At 40.5% G+C, this 16,626-nt stretch overlaps 1 protein-coding gene across 1 annotated transcript in view; it reads left to right on the top strand.

Moving 5' to 3' along the window:
- LOC141783865 (aminopeptidase N-like) overlaps positions 1-16,626 on the top strand; it is a 21,783-nt gene extending 5,157 nt beyond the window's left edge. Inside the window, exons 2-21 of the mRNA XM_074661466.1 lie at positions 2,203-2,929; positions 3,085-3,227; positions 3,517-3,656; positions 3,872-3,998; positions 4,966-5,120; positions 5,621-5,734; positions 6,330-6,473; positions 8,005-8,070; positions 8,376-8,441; positions 8,558-8,733; positions 9,339-9,415; positions 9,571-9,704; positions 10,070-10,125; positions 10,205-10,352; positions 10,452-10,543; positions 10,730-10,840; positions 11,292-11,459; positions 12,506-12,646; positions 13,172-13,253; positions 15,036-16,626. Coding sequence (XP_074517567.1) covers positions 2,328-2,929; positions 3,085-3,227; positions 3,517-3,656; positions 3,872-3,998; positions 4,966-5,120; positions 5,621-5,734; positions 6,330-6,473; positions 8,005-8,070; positions 8,376-8,441; positions 8,558-8,733; positions 9,339-9,415; positions 9,571-9,704; positions 10,070-10,125; positions 10,205-10,352; positions 10,452-10,543; positions 10,730-10,840; positions 11,292-11,459; positions 12,506-12,646; positions 13,172-13,253; positions 15,036-15,188 — 2,895 coding nt within the window. The 5' untranslated portion in view covers positions 2,203-2,327 and the 3' untranslated portion in view covers positions 15,189-16,626. The remainder of the gene's footprint in view (positions 1-2,202; positions 2,930-3,084; positions 3,228-3,516; positions 3,657-3,871; positions 3,999-4,965; positions 5,121-5,620; positions 5,735-6,329; positions 6,474-8,004; positions 8,071-8,375; positions 8,442-8,557; positions 8,734-9,338; positions 9,416-9,570; positions 9,705-10,069; positions 10,126-10,204; positions 10,353-10,451; positions 10,544-10,729; positions 10,841-11,291; positions 11,460-12,505; positions 12,647-13,171; positions 13,254-15,035) is intronic.

The raw sequence follows: 16,626 nt of genomic DNA, 5'->3' as shown, positions 1-16,626 counted from the left end.
GTCTGCTGTCCATGAGAGCCGACTGTCAATCACTCGCAAACTCCAACCAAACGGTCAAACTAGGCAGCGCTGATCAAATATGAATCAATATTATGTTACGTTAATGCCTATTTCTCACCTCAAATGTTTTCAGAATCATCTTGTAGGGCACGGTTTAGCTGTAAAATGACAAAAGTTTGTGACACCGCCGCCATTGTGAAATCTGGTGAAGGAGCGCAAAGTTCCGGTCACATGACCGGAGCACAGCCAATAGGAACGCTCTCTCTCTGAAATGACCTGTGATTGGTCAAAGTCTCCCGTCACGGGCTAGATTTTTTAAAGCCTGAAAACAGAGCCATGAGGAGGTGCAGAAGTCTAGTTTTCTCTCAGAACACTTGAATTACAATATGCTGAAAGGTTATTATGGAATTGTTGCCCAATGATGCCAAAAATATTCTGCCTATTGCCACTTTAAGTAGGAAGACTTTGTTGGTTAAAATCTTTGATTTATTTGTAAGTCTGAGCTGCTTTGAAGCCACCAGCTTACCAAGAGATTTCCTATTGCCTTGAATTGTCTTTTACTGATTGTGAGTAGCCTTTATGGTCTATACTTTATGAGTCAGGACAACATAAAACATGGGAACATCAGAGAGTGCCAGTAATGGATATCAGTTGTAAATGTTGCTTGTCGATAAGACAATTAACCAGTCTGTTTTATAATGTCACACTGTGATCTTTGTTCTTATCAAACTGTTGTTGGCTGTGACATGGTTTGTTTCCACCTGGACAATCTAGTTGTAAAATAATCCAGATTTTGTCGTGACTATTGTCCACCCTGCTGGTTATTTATACTAAAAAGAAATGCTACATGCAGAAGAGTTCATGACAAAGTCAAATGGAAAATACTATTACCAAGAAATATGTCACAAGATAAAGTTATCACAGACAGGCCAATAATAAAAAGGAGAAGAAATCCATAGACAGGTTTCTTTTTTTAACCACACGCCACCTTTGATAGACATCTTTCAGCTCTGGCTGGCTAACATGACACATGCTCCAGTGAGATATAGTGGCAATGATAATGCTAAACGAGGCTATACACAGGTAAATGACCTGTGTGTGTCCAAAAACATGAGCTAAGAGCACTGACGCACTCATTGTGGTTATTATATTCATTAGCTCCTTCCTCAAAATATACCAGACACTGGATATATACCAGATGTGTTACATTAATGCAAAAACTCATATCAGAGATGACTGCAGTGTAAACAGGCAGACAAACTCCTGACAAACTGTGTCAATACTATTCTCCTCTACTCCCCCACTGACCACGTTTCCATGAGCTTCCCTGCACGGAGGACTTTGCGCTGCATGTTATTATATGAGTTCTGAATGTTCTCTGGCGTGCAATAGTGAACATAAAAGTAGCATAAAGCAGTTGTGAATACATCTTGTAGATTTTTCTGGTGGCACACAATGTAAAACACTGTATGAAGACCAGTTAAGGATGCAGGTAATGTGTATTTGGTACGCAAATTTCATGGTAATTAGGTGATAATTAGCAAGTAACCTATTTGAAATTTCTTTGGAATTACTGCCAAATTACCCCAATATTTACCTCAAAATATATGGAAACCAAAACTAATAGAAGACACTTCTGATCAGGCATAAATCTCACCATTGTGTGATTTATTGTCAACACAAATATAACCTGGTAGCTGATGTCATGATTCAGGGAGTTTTTAAAGAAATATCAAATAAGTTATTTGCTAATTATTATCTATTTATCAGCAGACATGGAAATAAAGCATATCAATTAACTTTGTATTATTTTCCTGGAAATGGATTAAATAAATTACCAGCTATTGGGAATTAGCGGAATATAATTATTAAATAATGTTTATAATAAAGTCATTTTCAATAAATTTTGGGGTAAATTGGCAGTAAATCCAAAGAAATTTCAAATAGGTTACTTGCTGATTATCACCCATAAAATTTGCAGACCTGTAAAATGAAGTGTTATCATGTATTTATGACAATTACTGAAAAAGAATGACTGAAATGTAATTATAGAGATCAAATGACACTGTACTTGTAGCATAACAATGAAACTACAATGCCAGCTTTGAACAACACTGATTGTGCATCATTATTTGATAATTACAAATCTAAGAGTTGCAGACTAAATGACCAACGTCTTCCCATCTTTCTATTTCTCCTCAGGTGTTGATAAAAATGTATTTTTTGCCATGTTAATTGCTCAACCGTTAACTGAGGAGGGAAGAGACCTTCTGTGCTGGACAGACTGAGACCCCTCAGAGTTCTCCTCTGCCCTCCTAAAATCGGACATGGGGAAAGTCTACTTCATCAGTAAAAACGTGGGCCTCGGGTTGCTTGTGCTGGCGGTCATTGGCCTGTTTACGATTATGGCTTTATCCATTGCCTACGACAAGGAAAAGGCCAAGAATCGAGGCAAGCCTGAAGATGGAACAGACAGCACCAGCATGCGTACACCCCTCACCACCCCCTTCACCCCTAAGGAGCCCTGGGACCGCTACAGACTTCCAGACTCCCTCGTTCCCGTCTCCTACAGCGTCAACCTGTGGCCCCGACTGAAGCCCAGAGCAGACGGCCTGTACGTCTTCACTGGACATTCGGCGTTGATCTTCAGATGTGTGAAGGAAACAGACCTCATCCTCATCCACTCCAACAAGCTGAACCTCACCACCTTCTACGGGCACCACGCTAGGCTGAGCGGCCTGGGTGACGCCACCGCGCCCGCTATACAGACGTCTTGGCTTGTTGTGAAGACGGAGTATCTGGTTCTTCAGCTACGCAGCAGACTAGCTGTTGGCGCTTCATATGAACTCTACACTGAATTTCAGGGGGAGCTGGCGGACGACCTGGAAGGCTTCTACAGGAGTGAATACACCGAGGATGGTGTGACGAAGTAAGCAACGACATAGCATAATGGTGCACCACCGTTGAGCTATGGACAGTAAGAGTTAATTGTTATGGTTCCAGGGTTCCTGTTGATGGGACTTTGGAGTATTTTGCTTGGTTGGTGTCTATTTTGTGTTAATGTTTAATTGGAACATTTTGCAGAGTTGTCGCTACCTCGCAGATGCAAGCAACGTATGCCAGGAAAACCTTCCCTTGCTTTGACGAGCCAGCCATGAAAGCCGTCTTCAATGTCACCATCATCCACAGCCGAGACACCACGGCTCTGTCTAACGGCAGGGAAACTGGTTCGTTTTAGAAACACAAAAGTTCAGTCCTTTCTAAGTTTTGTTACGGCGCAATTCTCTATGGAAACTGCACAAAATCAAATTGTAAAATCAAATAAGAATAGACACAAATGGTGGTTAGTACAAGACATTTGATATGTTATTTAAAAGTGATTTTCAGAGCAAACGACAGAAACGTGTGTTATGTGTGAGACAGTAAATAATGAATAACTTGGACACATTATCAGAAAATCAGCAACTAGATGCTGTTAATGCTAACAGAGTCTAACTCTTCCCCTCCCCTGAACAGGCACTGCAGACTCTGTCATGGACGGCGTGCCTGTCAAAGTGACTACGTTTGAGCCCACAGAGAAAATGTCCACATATCTGCTGGCGTTTATTGTCAGTGACTTTGAGAACATTAAATCAACCCAAAACAAGAATTTGTTGGTAAGAAATGTTTGTTCCCTGTAAATGTTTACATTACCAGTGCGGTCAGCATACAAATTGATTTGGATCATAGACCAAAAGCATTACAAACATCTAGTGTTAATGATGTAAGGGTCAGAGGTCACACCATCCTGTGACCCCAGAATAAAAGAAATTAGGACAAAGAAAGTTTTTTTTCTGTTATAATGGCTTTAAAGCTGCCAAATTCTTTGCAGATCAGAATCTGGGCTCGAAGAAAAGCCATAGCTGACAAGCAGGGTGACTATGCTCTCAACGTCACAGGGCCGATCCTTAGGTTCTATGAGCGGTACTACAACGCAACATATCCGCTCGCCAAGTCAGGTAGGTCAACTCTGCATCAACACGCTCAGGCAAACATTTTCCTTTGACGATAGATATATTATTCTCATTTCCTTTATCTCACTTTTCCCAGCCTTCAGTCTTTCAATTCAATTGGAAAGAAAAACATGTTGTGCATTAAGCTTTGCTCATTTGCTGTTGGACGTTTTTACCGGTGTTGAAGTTTCGATTTTTGAGATTAACATCATTATAATGAACCAGTGGTAGTGAATCAACAAGGCTAAATGTCTACAGGCATCCTAGTGGCTCTGTGAGGCTGGACCCAAAGCACAGCAGTGCTTTGAGCTAAATACTAATGGTGCCTTCAAATGGGGTCGTGTTTACCGTGTTTACGAGATGAGTGTACCAATATCATGACAATCCATCCAATAGCTGTTGAGATATCTCAGTCTGGACCAGATGGATGGACTGACCGATTGACTGACTGACTGACAAACAGAGACTGCCATCCCTAGACGCTAAAACCAGACAAGACATCACAACATAAATGTTATCCTCAATGCTCTATTGTCTCTGATGTGCCAAGCTCCATTTAAAAACTTTGATTATCAGCAAAGATATACCTCATAGGCAATGACTCAATGCCTTCAATAGGTCCCACTGGTGATTTCATCAATTCAAGAGTATTTCAACCTCCCTTTTCTTCTGTTATATTTTAACCAACTTCAAATACACGTCAATGTGGATGGTAGACAACCAAACAACGGAAGTTGTATTGAACCAAGCACTGATCAGTGGAGCAGATATATGCTAAATAAAGCATATCCTTATTATGTAGAAAATGCCTTGATGATGTCTGATATGCAAGGTAAAAATGCAGTGTTTTTTATCGCTTGGTGTGCCATTCTCTCCATTTAAGAGGAAATGGGTCACATTAAGGTCAAGTCCACACAGTCATGGCTTTGGTGGTCCATTTCTAAGACATTTCTGATGTCCTTGTCCTCCCCAGATCAGATAGCTCTGCCTGACTTCAATGCCGGTGCAATGGAGAACTGGGGTCTGATCACATACAGGGAAACGGCCCTGCTCTATGACCCCATCATGTCCTCCACTGGAAACAAAGAGAGAATAACAACTGTCATCTCCCATGAACTCGCACACATGGTATGCCATAAGGTTCCTGCCAAATAGCTGCCATCACCTCTGTTCCAGTTTTAATAATCAGGAGAAAAATAAAGATCTTGTAAGTTAAAACAGATGTTCCTAATCAGGACATTAATTTGGTGCAGACTCAATCTCCACTCTTGTGAAGAACACAATAATGTTGTAAACGTACATTTAGCCAAAATACTCAACCTCCCTTTGCAAAGGCAGATGACAGCTCATCACCTGGGGACAAATTAACCTTTTGGATGTATTTAAAGCCTGACATGAGTGATGTGAAATTTTGTGGTTGGGAATTTTCTTAAGCCCTGCTTATTCAGTTTTTATATTTCTTGGAGTTGAAATTTAGTGGTAATGTTGGCCAAAATCTTAACTCACGGCCACACAGCAACAGTTTTCATGGGAACATAAGGTCCCTGAAGAATGTACTGAGCTTAACCTCGGTGTTAGTGATTACTGTGGCAAGACTCTTCATCTCTTTACTCTTTGTGTTTTTTTAGTGGTTTGGCAACCTGGTGACTGTGCGATGGTGGAATGACCTGTGGTTGAACGAGGGCTTTGCGTCATATGTGGAGTACCTCGGAGCTGACCATGCTGAGCCCACCTGGAACATTGTAAGAAGAGCCATGCCAGCACGTTGTCATCCCAACTCGTCACATACTGACGCTTTGTCAGATCCCTCGACGTCACTTTTCGGTCGCAGTAAACACGTGATTAATGTTGTGAATTAAATAAAAGCACTTGCCTAGGTTCAAGCAATAAAACCACTATAGTCGGGTTTAGGAAAAAACATGTTTTGGGCTTAAAATTACGAACAGCTGATTGTAACATGATGCTCGGGACACAAACGGCGGTCTTGTGTATGAAAGCCCTGTATTTGTTAGACCCGCCTGTCCGGTGTATGTCTCTTTTGCTCTTTAAACTACGTCACCACAGCACTTTCCCTGAGTGTTTAACATTGACACGGATGAGTTTACATTATAATTAATGGAAAGCCCTGTGCGTCTCATACAACGGGCGCTTTGTACGTTGGTATCGTCCGTGACAAAGCTTCAGTATTTGGCGCCGTGGGAATGAGAACGGCTGGCCATCCTTGTACCTTCAAAGACAGGGAGCCTTGACACTTGCATTTCACGGATCAATGTGGTCTCGCATACATGTTTGGGTCAGAAAGCCTGTCCTAACTCATCTCTCTGCTCTCGGCTACAGAAAGACGAGATCATACTGTCTGACGTGCACAAAGTGTTTGCTGTGGACGCCCTGGCCTCCTCCCACCCGCTGTCCCGTCGAGAAGAGGAGGTCAATACCCCTGCTCAGATCAGCGAGATGTTCAACACCATCTCCTACAGCAAGGTTTGCTTCTCTGGCAGAGTTTAATACATTTTTTGCAAGATCTTATACAGACATGCAGTATTTATTCCAATTTCACACATGTATATGTTCATTTATTTGTATGAGTAAGGAGGCCCTGTGATTGAAAATACCCAAAAATGAGGCAATACCTTATGACATTGGTATCATTTCAAGCCTGTAGCTCTGCCACCCCATATAAAGGGGGGATGTTGAAGGTTGATAAGCAGGCGTAGTGCAAAAAAGTGCCATTTATTAACAATAAGCTCACTGAAACAAAGGGCAAAAATGAAACCCAGGAAATTCAACAAAACTACATTTAAACTGAATCAAAAGAACACCAAACAAAAGAAAGCTGCAGCCTCACAGCAAGCTGCAAACTCCCTTTTCCTCCTCTTACTCCAGTGAATGTTAATTATCTTCTCAGCTTCACCTAACTGGAACCTATTACCTGACCAGGTGAGTATAGGGTGAGCTAAACCGAGCAAGCATCCAAATTCACACAGAATAATGAACAGACCATTAATACAAGATCTCTAAGTTACTGCTGACATCTCAATCTATCACACATACCAATGAGCCCACCAACCATTATAGAATATCATTTACTGCAGAACTATCTCACCTATATCATCCTACATGTTAACAGACCCCAGCCTCTCCCTGCTAAGAGGACATAATGAGGCAAACCTGTTTGCAATTTCCTTGATTGAGCTGCTGAGCAGCTGATCCACCCCAACAAACCTGTCAGAACAGCAACATCTTATGAACTCGTTGAACAAACTAAACAAGCTTGAGTCATTTATAAACACTACTTGACATGGTATCCAATAAACTGAAACATTGGACTGAAATCAACAATCAAGCAGAACACTGTTGATTTGGGGGAACAGGGCCCAGTGAAAAGGGAGAAAGGCAACCTTTTCACAAAGCCAATTTCTATTTCTTATTATTACACAGCGTTGTTGAATACTCGATTCTGATTGATTAATCACAGCGGTCTGTTTTTTCTTTATAGCAGACCGTTGCTATGGCCGCAGTTCTGATGTCGGATTCTGGCGGACCGTTTTTGTGTCAAATTATTGATTTCTCAAGAAAGTAGGCGTGTCATAAGCAGGATAATGTACAGCTATGGTCGTTGTTGTGAAAGAAATCCCTTCAGGGCGATGTCACACTCGGGGTTTCTTTCACAACAATGACCAGCTCGCTGTACATTATCCCTTACTTGTCCACTTTTAGGCAGTTTTACCTGATCTATTCTATCTATTCTTTTTTTAATCTCCAGGAAAAAACATTTAGCATAAACACCCAAGAAAACTGTAACACCTTTGTATAAGAAAATATTCAGTATGACTCCCACTTTTCAGTTTTTTTTTTTTTTAATTCATCCAGTGTTGACTTTTGTCATTTCCTGAATCTTGTTGCCCCATCAGGGAAACATCTTGTATTAATATATTGGATGCAAAATACTTTGGTGTTATGAAAAGTTCAAATCAGCCAAAATTCTTGTGGTTTCTGTGTTTGTTGTCATCAGGGAGCGTCGGTGCTCAGGATGCTGTCAGACTTTCTCACTGAGCCTGTGTTTGCGAAAGGACTCAGCGTGAGTATTAACTGTCATAAGGGCTAATCACTGATTTAATACTGCCGCAGGGTGTGTTTGTGTGTGCGCGCACTAGTGACAGAGTCTGTGGTTATGTTGAATCAAACCACATTCACGTGATTGTTAGTCCATCTGGTGTGTGTGGGTTTGCTTTATGATTGGTCACTTCCTGTGTGCTGTGGTTAGACTCTGACTAATAAACACAATGTATTTGTGTTTTTCACAATGTAGCCTTATTTAACATGATTACAGCAAAGGCATTATGTTGACAGTTACTGCTGTTCATAACTGCTTTCTGTTCTCAGTCTTACCTGAACACATTCGCCTTCGGCAACACAGTGTATACGGACTTATGGGACCATCTCCAGCAGGTCGGTGCAGTTAAAAGTCCTCACTGTCATTTAATATGTTTCACCTGGCAATGTGTCCTTGGGTGTTTGTGTGTTTCTCTCATAAATTACTGCGAAATTCTCTTGTTTGTTCTCAGGCAGTTGAAACCACACCAGCTTTGCATATTCCTCACACCGTCCACAACATCATGAACCGCTGGACTCTTCAGATGGGCTTCCCAGTGGTCACTATTGACACCCGGACAGGAAGTATCAGCCAGAAGCACTTCCTGTTGGATCCAGACTCTGTAGTGGAGAGGCCCTCTCAGTTCAAGTAGGAATCACTTTTACCTTATCCTGTAAGTTCCATGTTGACGATAAATGAAGAGATTCCTTCATGCAATATCTGCCATTTGGATAAATGTCTACGTTAATAACACAATCACTACTGGCTGAAGCACAAACTAAATAGCTCCATGTCTTGTGCTGTGTCTGAAATCATTCACTCATTCACTACTCCCTTCTCACTATCCATTGCTATTGCACAATTAAAATTTAACATCTGCTGCTGTTGGTAGACCACCCATAATAAATACTCTAATTTTGTGATTTGTCTCTCAGCAAAATGCTCTGAGTGAATTTAACTTCCCCTTGGTAAGCACTGTCTATGTCTAGGGCTTTTATTGTGAAAGGTAACAATTAACGTTCATCGTGAATGTGGGGGCAATAAGCGTATTTTCCCAAATTAATAAATATGAAGAACTTTGTGGCTGTTGGTGTTGCGATGCGCTGCTCTGCTCACATTAAATACATTATTTTTCAGCTGTAACTCATTGATTAGTCTCAATCTCGCTGCTCTCTCTCCTCTCGTCTGTCTGCCATTTTTTCCTTCAGTGCAATGCGTGATGGTATATATTGTTTTTGTGTGTTTCTCTCCAGTTACACATGGTTTGTCCCGATTAAATGGATGAAGACAGGTGCGGAGCAGCAACAGTACTGGCTCCTTCAAAAGACAGGTATATGGTCATAGTAACACCCATTGCTCTTTTATATATTAGATCTGAATACTAGAGAAGAAAAGGCTTCCTATCCCGATTAGTGGACTTAACCAACCACTGGTCATGGCATTAACTGAATATTTTGCACATTTTTCTGTAATATTTTCCACCAGATGCCAATAATCTGATGAGAGTTTCAGGAAATGACTGGGTGCTGGCCAACACCAATGTATCTGGGTACTTTAGGGTGAACTACGATCTTGACAACTGGGATCGTCTCCTCTCCCTGCTCAACACCAACCATCAGGTGAGTCACATGCCCATTATGCATTTTAATAACGGTTGCTTAATTGCCCACTCAAGTTCAAGCTTGTCATTCCAACTGAGACTGTATATAAGAAGTGGACGTAGTTACCGTGACGTCACCCATTGGTTTGTGGACTGCCGTTTTGAAATCGGAATTTTGTCCGTCACCATCTTGGTATTTGGGCATCGCTATTTTGGTTATTTGTAACCAGAAGTGACAAGAGTGGGTGGAGCTAAGTATAACTGAACGCTGACTAAGAGATTTTTTGGGCGACCAAAATGTTATAATTAACTTTCATGAACTGAAAAAATACAGTGAAAGGGTTAAAGTCGTAAGACGAACATTGTGTGTGTTGTTTCTTTCAGGCCTTACCAATCATCAACAGAGCACAAATCATAGATGATGCTTTCAACCTAGCAAGGTAAAGAAAAACTAAGTATTTAAAGTATTAAATACTTTATGCATTGTATGTCTGCAAAGAATGTGTTCCCTTTGTGCAGAGCCAAAATAATCAATACAACATTGGCCCTGAGAACGACCAAATACCTGTCCAAGGAAAGAGACAACATCCCCTGGCAGTCAGCGCTGAGAAACCTCGACCACTACATCCTCATGTTTGACCGCACTGAGGTTTATGGAGCTTTACAGGTTAATACTGCGTTACTATGAATACAAATACTGTTCATTCTGATACTAACAGGAGAAGTGTATAAAGGGAAAACTATTGCTGATATATTTTTATTTTAGTCATACCTCAAGAAACAAATCCAACCACTTTTTGAGCACTTCAAGACGATTACAGCTAACTGGACCAGAGTACCTACAGGACACACTGACCAGTAAGAATTCGTACACCAGAAGATATATTTTTAAAGCAAAAAGCAGGTGACTTACCATTTGGTGACGTAATTTCATTCAATGCAATATTGCGGTTGTTACCTTTTTTTCACAAGTCTCACACACATTGGGTATTGTCATGCTGTATTGCAGTTTTTCACAGTTTTCTCAATCATCCCCCTTCTCAGGTATAATCAGATCAATGCTATTGGAATAGCCTGCAGTATGGGTGTGGAGGGTTGCGGGCAGCTGATCAAAAGCTGGTACAGACAATGGATGGACAATCCACATCACAACCCGTGAGTGCAGAGCAGTTGAAGTCCGCCCTTTTGTGTTTTTGAGGGACAGTCTGTAGGATTTTGTGACATCTAGCGGTTTGGTTGCAGATTGCAACCAACAGAGTACCCCTCCGCTCACTCCTCCCTTTCCAAGACTGCGGTAATGTGAGCCGCCGAGTGTAAAACCGTAGTAACGCCATTCGCCTCGTTTAGAGGTCATCCTTACCATAATAACATTACTTTAGCAGCGACGGAAGTCAGACGGCGGCTGATAGATCACACAAAATGTTACACACTGTTCCTTTAAGATTTCATATTCGCACAAATTCGCCCCAGACAACCAGAGAAAGAACTGCACAAACGTTAGCTGTAGCTAGCCAGAAATCTACACACCGAATGTGTGTGAGGAGAAAGTCTTTGTGTTTGTTATTCCTTTTCTAATCTACTGTATGTTTACCTTGACGTTGACCAGGATCCATCCCAACTTGAAAAGCACAGTTTACTGCAGTGCCATAGCCTTCGGTGGCGTGGCGGAGTGGGACTTTGCCTGGAGAATGTTCAAGAACGCCACTCTGGCATCGGAAGCTTCCAGGCTCAGGGCGGCCATGGCCTGCACCAAAGCACCTTGGCTTTTGAACAGGTACAGTACGTGCAACATCCATATTAATGGGACTATCCACGTTCAGGGAGGTTTGTGAATGAGACACTCACATGTGCTCTACCAATGTACAACACTGTCAGTTACATTTATGTAACCGTGAGAGTGGAGAATTTTTATCTATTCAGCAAACCACTTGTTTTATGTGTTTTCTGCACTTTCAAAGACACTAACTTGGCTGATTAATAAGAGTTTAATTTACTTCAAACCGTGGATACTTGATCATTGATCTGAAATTTTGTTACAAAAGAAGTTTAGACCACCATTTGACAAAGGTTTCATCTAAATTTCTTATCAAAATTGTATTTTTGTAACTTGCTTAAGTGGCACAGGAAGCAAAGAGTCATAGTCAGCGGACTGACTCAGTAGGCTAAATGCAGTTTCACAGCAGTAGGCCTATTTACAGAATATTTGCAAGCATTGTTAGTCAGCAACGTTAAGCCAGCATGAGCTAATGGTCGTAGCAGACCAAGAAAGACTGCCACAGCAAATTGAAGAGAGTGGTTGTGTTTTACTGCCTAAGATTTCTTTCATTTGTAAGAGGGTGAATGTGCCATTAGGTTGTTCAAAAGTTACATACCGTGAGTCTCACTTTTACAGAATTTTCACCTTGTGCTATTCACACTGATTTGACTGCGGGACTGTTTGTGCTGTTTGTATTCGCAGTGAACGTTCTGCTGTAGCTATAGCTAGCAACATACTGTGTGCCTGTATGACAGCTCAGACTTTAGCTAATCTCAGAGCTCACAATTAAATGATTTTCTACCAGGACGGACCAATCTTCACCTTAATTCGTGCCACCAAGACAGAATATTTGCTTTGCATTCTGCCAGAATATACCTTTAAAGCTCAATTGATTTTTGGCTTTTAGGATAGTTGGTAACACTAAGGTAACAACTATGTCACCCTTTTTTACGTGCTCCAAGATGTTTAAAATATTAAATGATCTTCTGCTAATTTTTCCTCTAAAAATAAATGTATTAAAATAGTGTTTTGGAAATGATTGCTTTGTGTTTTGGCTGAGCCAGGTATCTGGAGTACACCCTAGACCCAACTAAAATCCGCAAGCAAGACGCCACCTCGACCATCCAGTACATCGCCCGAAACGTTGTGGGGATGCCGCTGGCCTGGAACTTCGTCAGAGCAAGATGGAGCTACATTTTCCAACAGTAAGAGCTCACTCCTTACAGGAGGGTTTGTTGGAAAGCACTCTCAAAGAATGTATTAAGGACGGAAGAATATTTTAATACACAAGCCACAGCAGCACTCAACTGAGTGTAAAAGTGAAAAAAATGCTGAGGATTTTAAGATAGAAATGTAACATTTTCAAGTGCAAGTGCAAACATTTTTTTCAAGCCTGTCCTAGATAGAGTTAACTAGAAAAATAGTCAAGTCTTTGACAATAGAGCATAAATAACCTCGGGCTCGGTTTTTCGGTTATATAATATTTAAAATCTAGCGCACTCTTGCTGGTTTCTTAAGTTTACCAACCCTAACTTTAAGTGCTTTTGATTATGTTGCAACTGTTTTTGAGCCTTAACACATGTCCAACATCACCAGACTTTATTTGCTTTTATTTGCAGATTTTCCTGTTTATGGGGACATTTATCGGGTGTTTTCCCAGACAGATGTTCAATGAGGTCAACAGCAGGCAACATCGTTATAGTAAACAGCATCTTTCTTTCCTTTATTAGGTATGGATCAGGATCATTTTCCTTCGCTAATCTCATCAACGGAATCACAAAGAGATTCTCTACAGAGTTCGAGTTACAGGAGGTATGAAGCCCGCGCAGCCTCACACAAATACACACTGTATTTCCTGGAGAATATTTATAGGAAAAGAAAGTCAAAATTAGTAAAATCAGTAAAATCAATATAATGACAAGTTGTAGTAGTGGAATTACCTGACATTTCTGTAAAGTATTGGGTAATTACAGAATAAAATTAAAGCACAACAAAGAATTGTTATACTAAGTGGTGTAGCCCACATACCGGGTAAGACAGGTGGGTCGTTTCTGTAGCCTATATGTTAAGGCTACCATAGAGGCTAACATAATACTTTGGTAGTTACTGAGTATTTAAAGAAAAAAAAAGTTTACAGGTTATGAACTGTAAAGAAAACATCTGCTGCATGAAACACATTTTGTGCTGCCTTATTAAAAGCTGTTTCACACCAGTGCAATGCGAAAATGTGGTATCCTCCTGGAATGAGGGAAGTCCACCCCGAAAATTGACAAGATTGACATCTATGCACAACGGGTCCGGTGTGAATTATCCGTGTTGCTGAGTTCCATTTTCGCAATGAGTTTCCTCCTAAATTGTGCTTGTGTCCACTCCACACAACAAAAACCTATCCAGAGAGAGAATGTGTAAGGTGTTAACATCAACTACACAATACATAAACTAATCAGACCCCAAATGTGATGCTAACACCGTTCAGTGACCAACATATAATGTTAGCAAAACCATCTTCATCGTATCCCAGCTGCTGGGTGATCTCAAGCCATATATTGTCCTTTTACAGTGTTTGGTTGTTGAAGTAGTAGTGTTTGTCGTACATTATTGGGTGTTGAGAAGGGGACGGCCCATTGTGATTCCGAAACACCAATAGTCAAATATCCCACTGGACCGAAAAAAGGCTATCTGTCCGACAGTCCGTGAACCCGAAAACAAACGTCCATTGTTCCAAGGCCCCAAAAATACACACAATCCGCTGAAATCGAGGTCCATCCGAATATTTTTCCCTGCATGAATGTTCCGCAGATGTGTGTTTTTTATTGCATTGCAGGCTGTTAGCAGGTTAATACCAAGTTGTGTGTTCTCATATTTAACATTGTCGTTGCCCAAAATAAACACAGCAGCCGGTTTCCACAACATAGCCAAGTACTTTCAGTATAATAAACCTAATGTATTGTAATTTCCACCGTGTTACTTTCTGATAAGCCAAGAAGAGTAAAGCCACTGCAATAGCTGTTTCCCAAAAGTGAACGGTAGATGCTGCTGGAAATGTCACAGTAGTCAACTCAGAATTTTTCCACTGCCTGTAAATTGTAGTGTGCATTGTTTCTTTGAAACATATGGGTAGTTTCAACATAAATAAGAGCATGGTGATATGAACTTTGGCTGTAATTACTTTCCCCATGGCCTGTAAAGTGTAGCCTGCCTCATAACCCATTTGGATGAAAATATGTAATTATTTTCCAAATACTAAATGAAGACAAGGTAGGTACCATGAAATGTCACGGTCATTACCTTTCCACTGCCTGTAAAGTGCACATGAACTTATTTTTAGGGAACATAAAGCTAATTTCCATACGATAGACATAACAGTATAATTACCAACCAAACCTCTTTATTCTGCTTTAATTTGACTCTGTAATTACTCAATACTTTACAGTAATTTCAGGTAATTCTACTACTATCATTATATTGATTTTACTGATTACTTCTTGGCACATTCTTCACATTACTGTGTAATCAACGGCCTGTAAATTAAAGGGTTACCCAAATGCAGATATTCAGTTTTTCTTTCTTTGTTATTTTTGTGTCTCCCTCCAGCTGAAGAAATTCAAAGAAGACAACCTCCATGTTGGTTTTGGCTCAGCCACCTTGGCCCTGGAGCAGGCTATAGAGAAAACCACAGCCAACATCAAATGGGTGACGGAGAACAAAGCCCATGTGCTGATGTGGTTTATTGAAGAGTCCACATGAGAACACTTGGACACTCAAAATTACACACAATCTCTTTTTCTTTTTGTACAGTCAGGGATACGTGATGAATGACAATCACTATAATCATCTTCTTCTTGGTAACGGTTGAGCAAAGACAAGAGACACACACAATACCTCACTGGTCATCCACTTCAGTGCAAAGGAACAGACATATGATGAACAGTGGGCCACATGTATTTCTATAGAGAGCCTAAGTCACACCTCTTCAGGTGGACCCCCTTATTTCGGAAAAAATATGAACGGTGGTCAACGGAGAGAGATAGATTTCTTTTTTTATCTCGTTTGAATTGCGCCACGAGTTACACATATGATGTTTGTCAATTTAAAACATAATTTTTCAAGTCAAGAAAGTCTCAGTTTGTTGTAGGTTTGTCGTAGTATCATTTAGTTTTGTGTGAAACCGCTCAGTGAACTACATCTCTCGTCACCAACACTAGCTAGCTAGTTAATTGTTCCACGCGCAAATGAAACGTTATCTTACTTGATGTAATTTTATCCAACGACTCCTGGTCTTTTTATCGGCCGGGAAGAGAAAGAACGAGCAAGACCTGTTGCTGGTGTGAGTTCATCACAGTACAAAACACGCAGACATCATAGCTTCAGAGCGACAGACATCACTATGCGACTTCTGGGTGTGTAGTCTTTCTAATTACGTATTTTCACAGTCTTCAACAGTTTTACAACATACTGCGACTTTCTTGACTTGCAAAATTCTGTTTTAAATGGACAAACATCATATGTGTGATTCATGAAGCAATTCAAACGAGATCAAAAAATTATTTGTTTCTCTATATTTTTTCGAAAATAAGGTCCCATGGTTGTCCACCGGAAGGGGGCGGGACTTAGGGTCTCTATATATCAGTGATATAGCTGTAAATAAACAAGTTGAACTCTCACGACTAGTCTGAATAAATTAACAAAAGATTTACTTACATAAAATTTCTTTTGACTCTCAGAATGGCATCAACTCATATCTATTTCTTCATTATTCTCATTACATGTTGCTGCGTACTATGATCAATGCATTTATATCACAAACATGAGGCATTGAGCCACTTGTAGAGCAGCTTCAGTGTTCATTGGCACTGATTATACAAGTGGCTGAAGCCTGTGACTGTTATTAGGGACCCTAATCATGAAGGGATCTTAACTTCATGCTGTGTTTTTTAACAATTAACAATTCCTGCAGCTTCTTCCATGTTAAGTAATTCTCAACACTGGATGTCTGTACATTGAAAATCCATTTTACCTTCAGTGGTAGGAAAGAAAGAGCCTGATTTGATTTTTATTAGGCTTCTTGTGGTCCTTGTTTAACCTCGATTGTTACATCATAAATCATTGCACTACATGATGTACTAACTGTCTGCCAAGTCTTTGCAAAGACTCAAAGGAGAAATAAATACAAAAGTCTCAGAAA

This window comes from Sebastes fasciatus, chromosome 2, assembly GCF_043250625.1.
Source record: "Sebastes fasciatus isolate fSebFas1 chromosome 2, fSebFas1.pri, whole genome shotgun sequence".
NCBI lineage: Eukaryota > Metazoa > Chordata > Actinopteri > Perciformes > Sebastidae > Sebastes > Sebastes fasciatus.
This window is presented reverse-complemented; position numbering and strand designations above follow the sequence as displayed.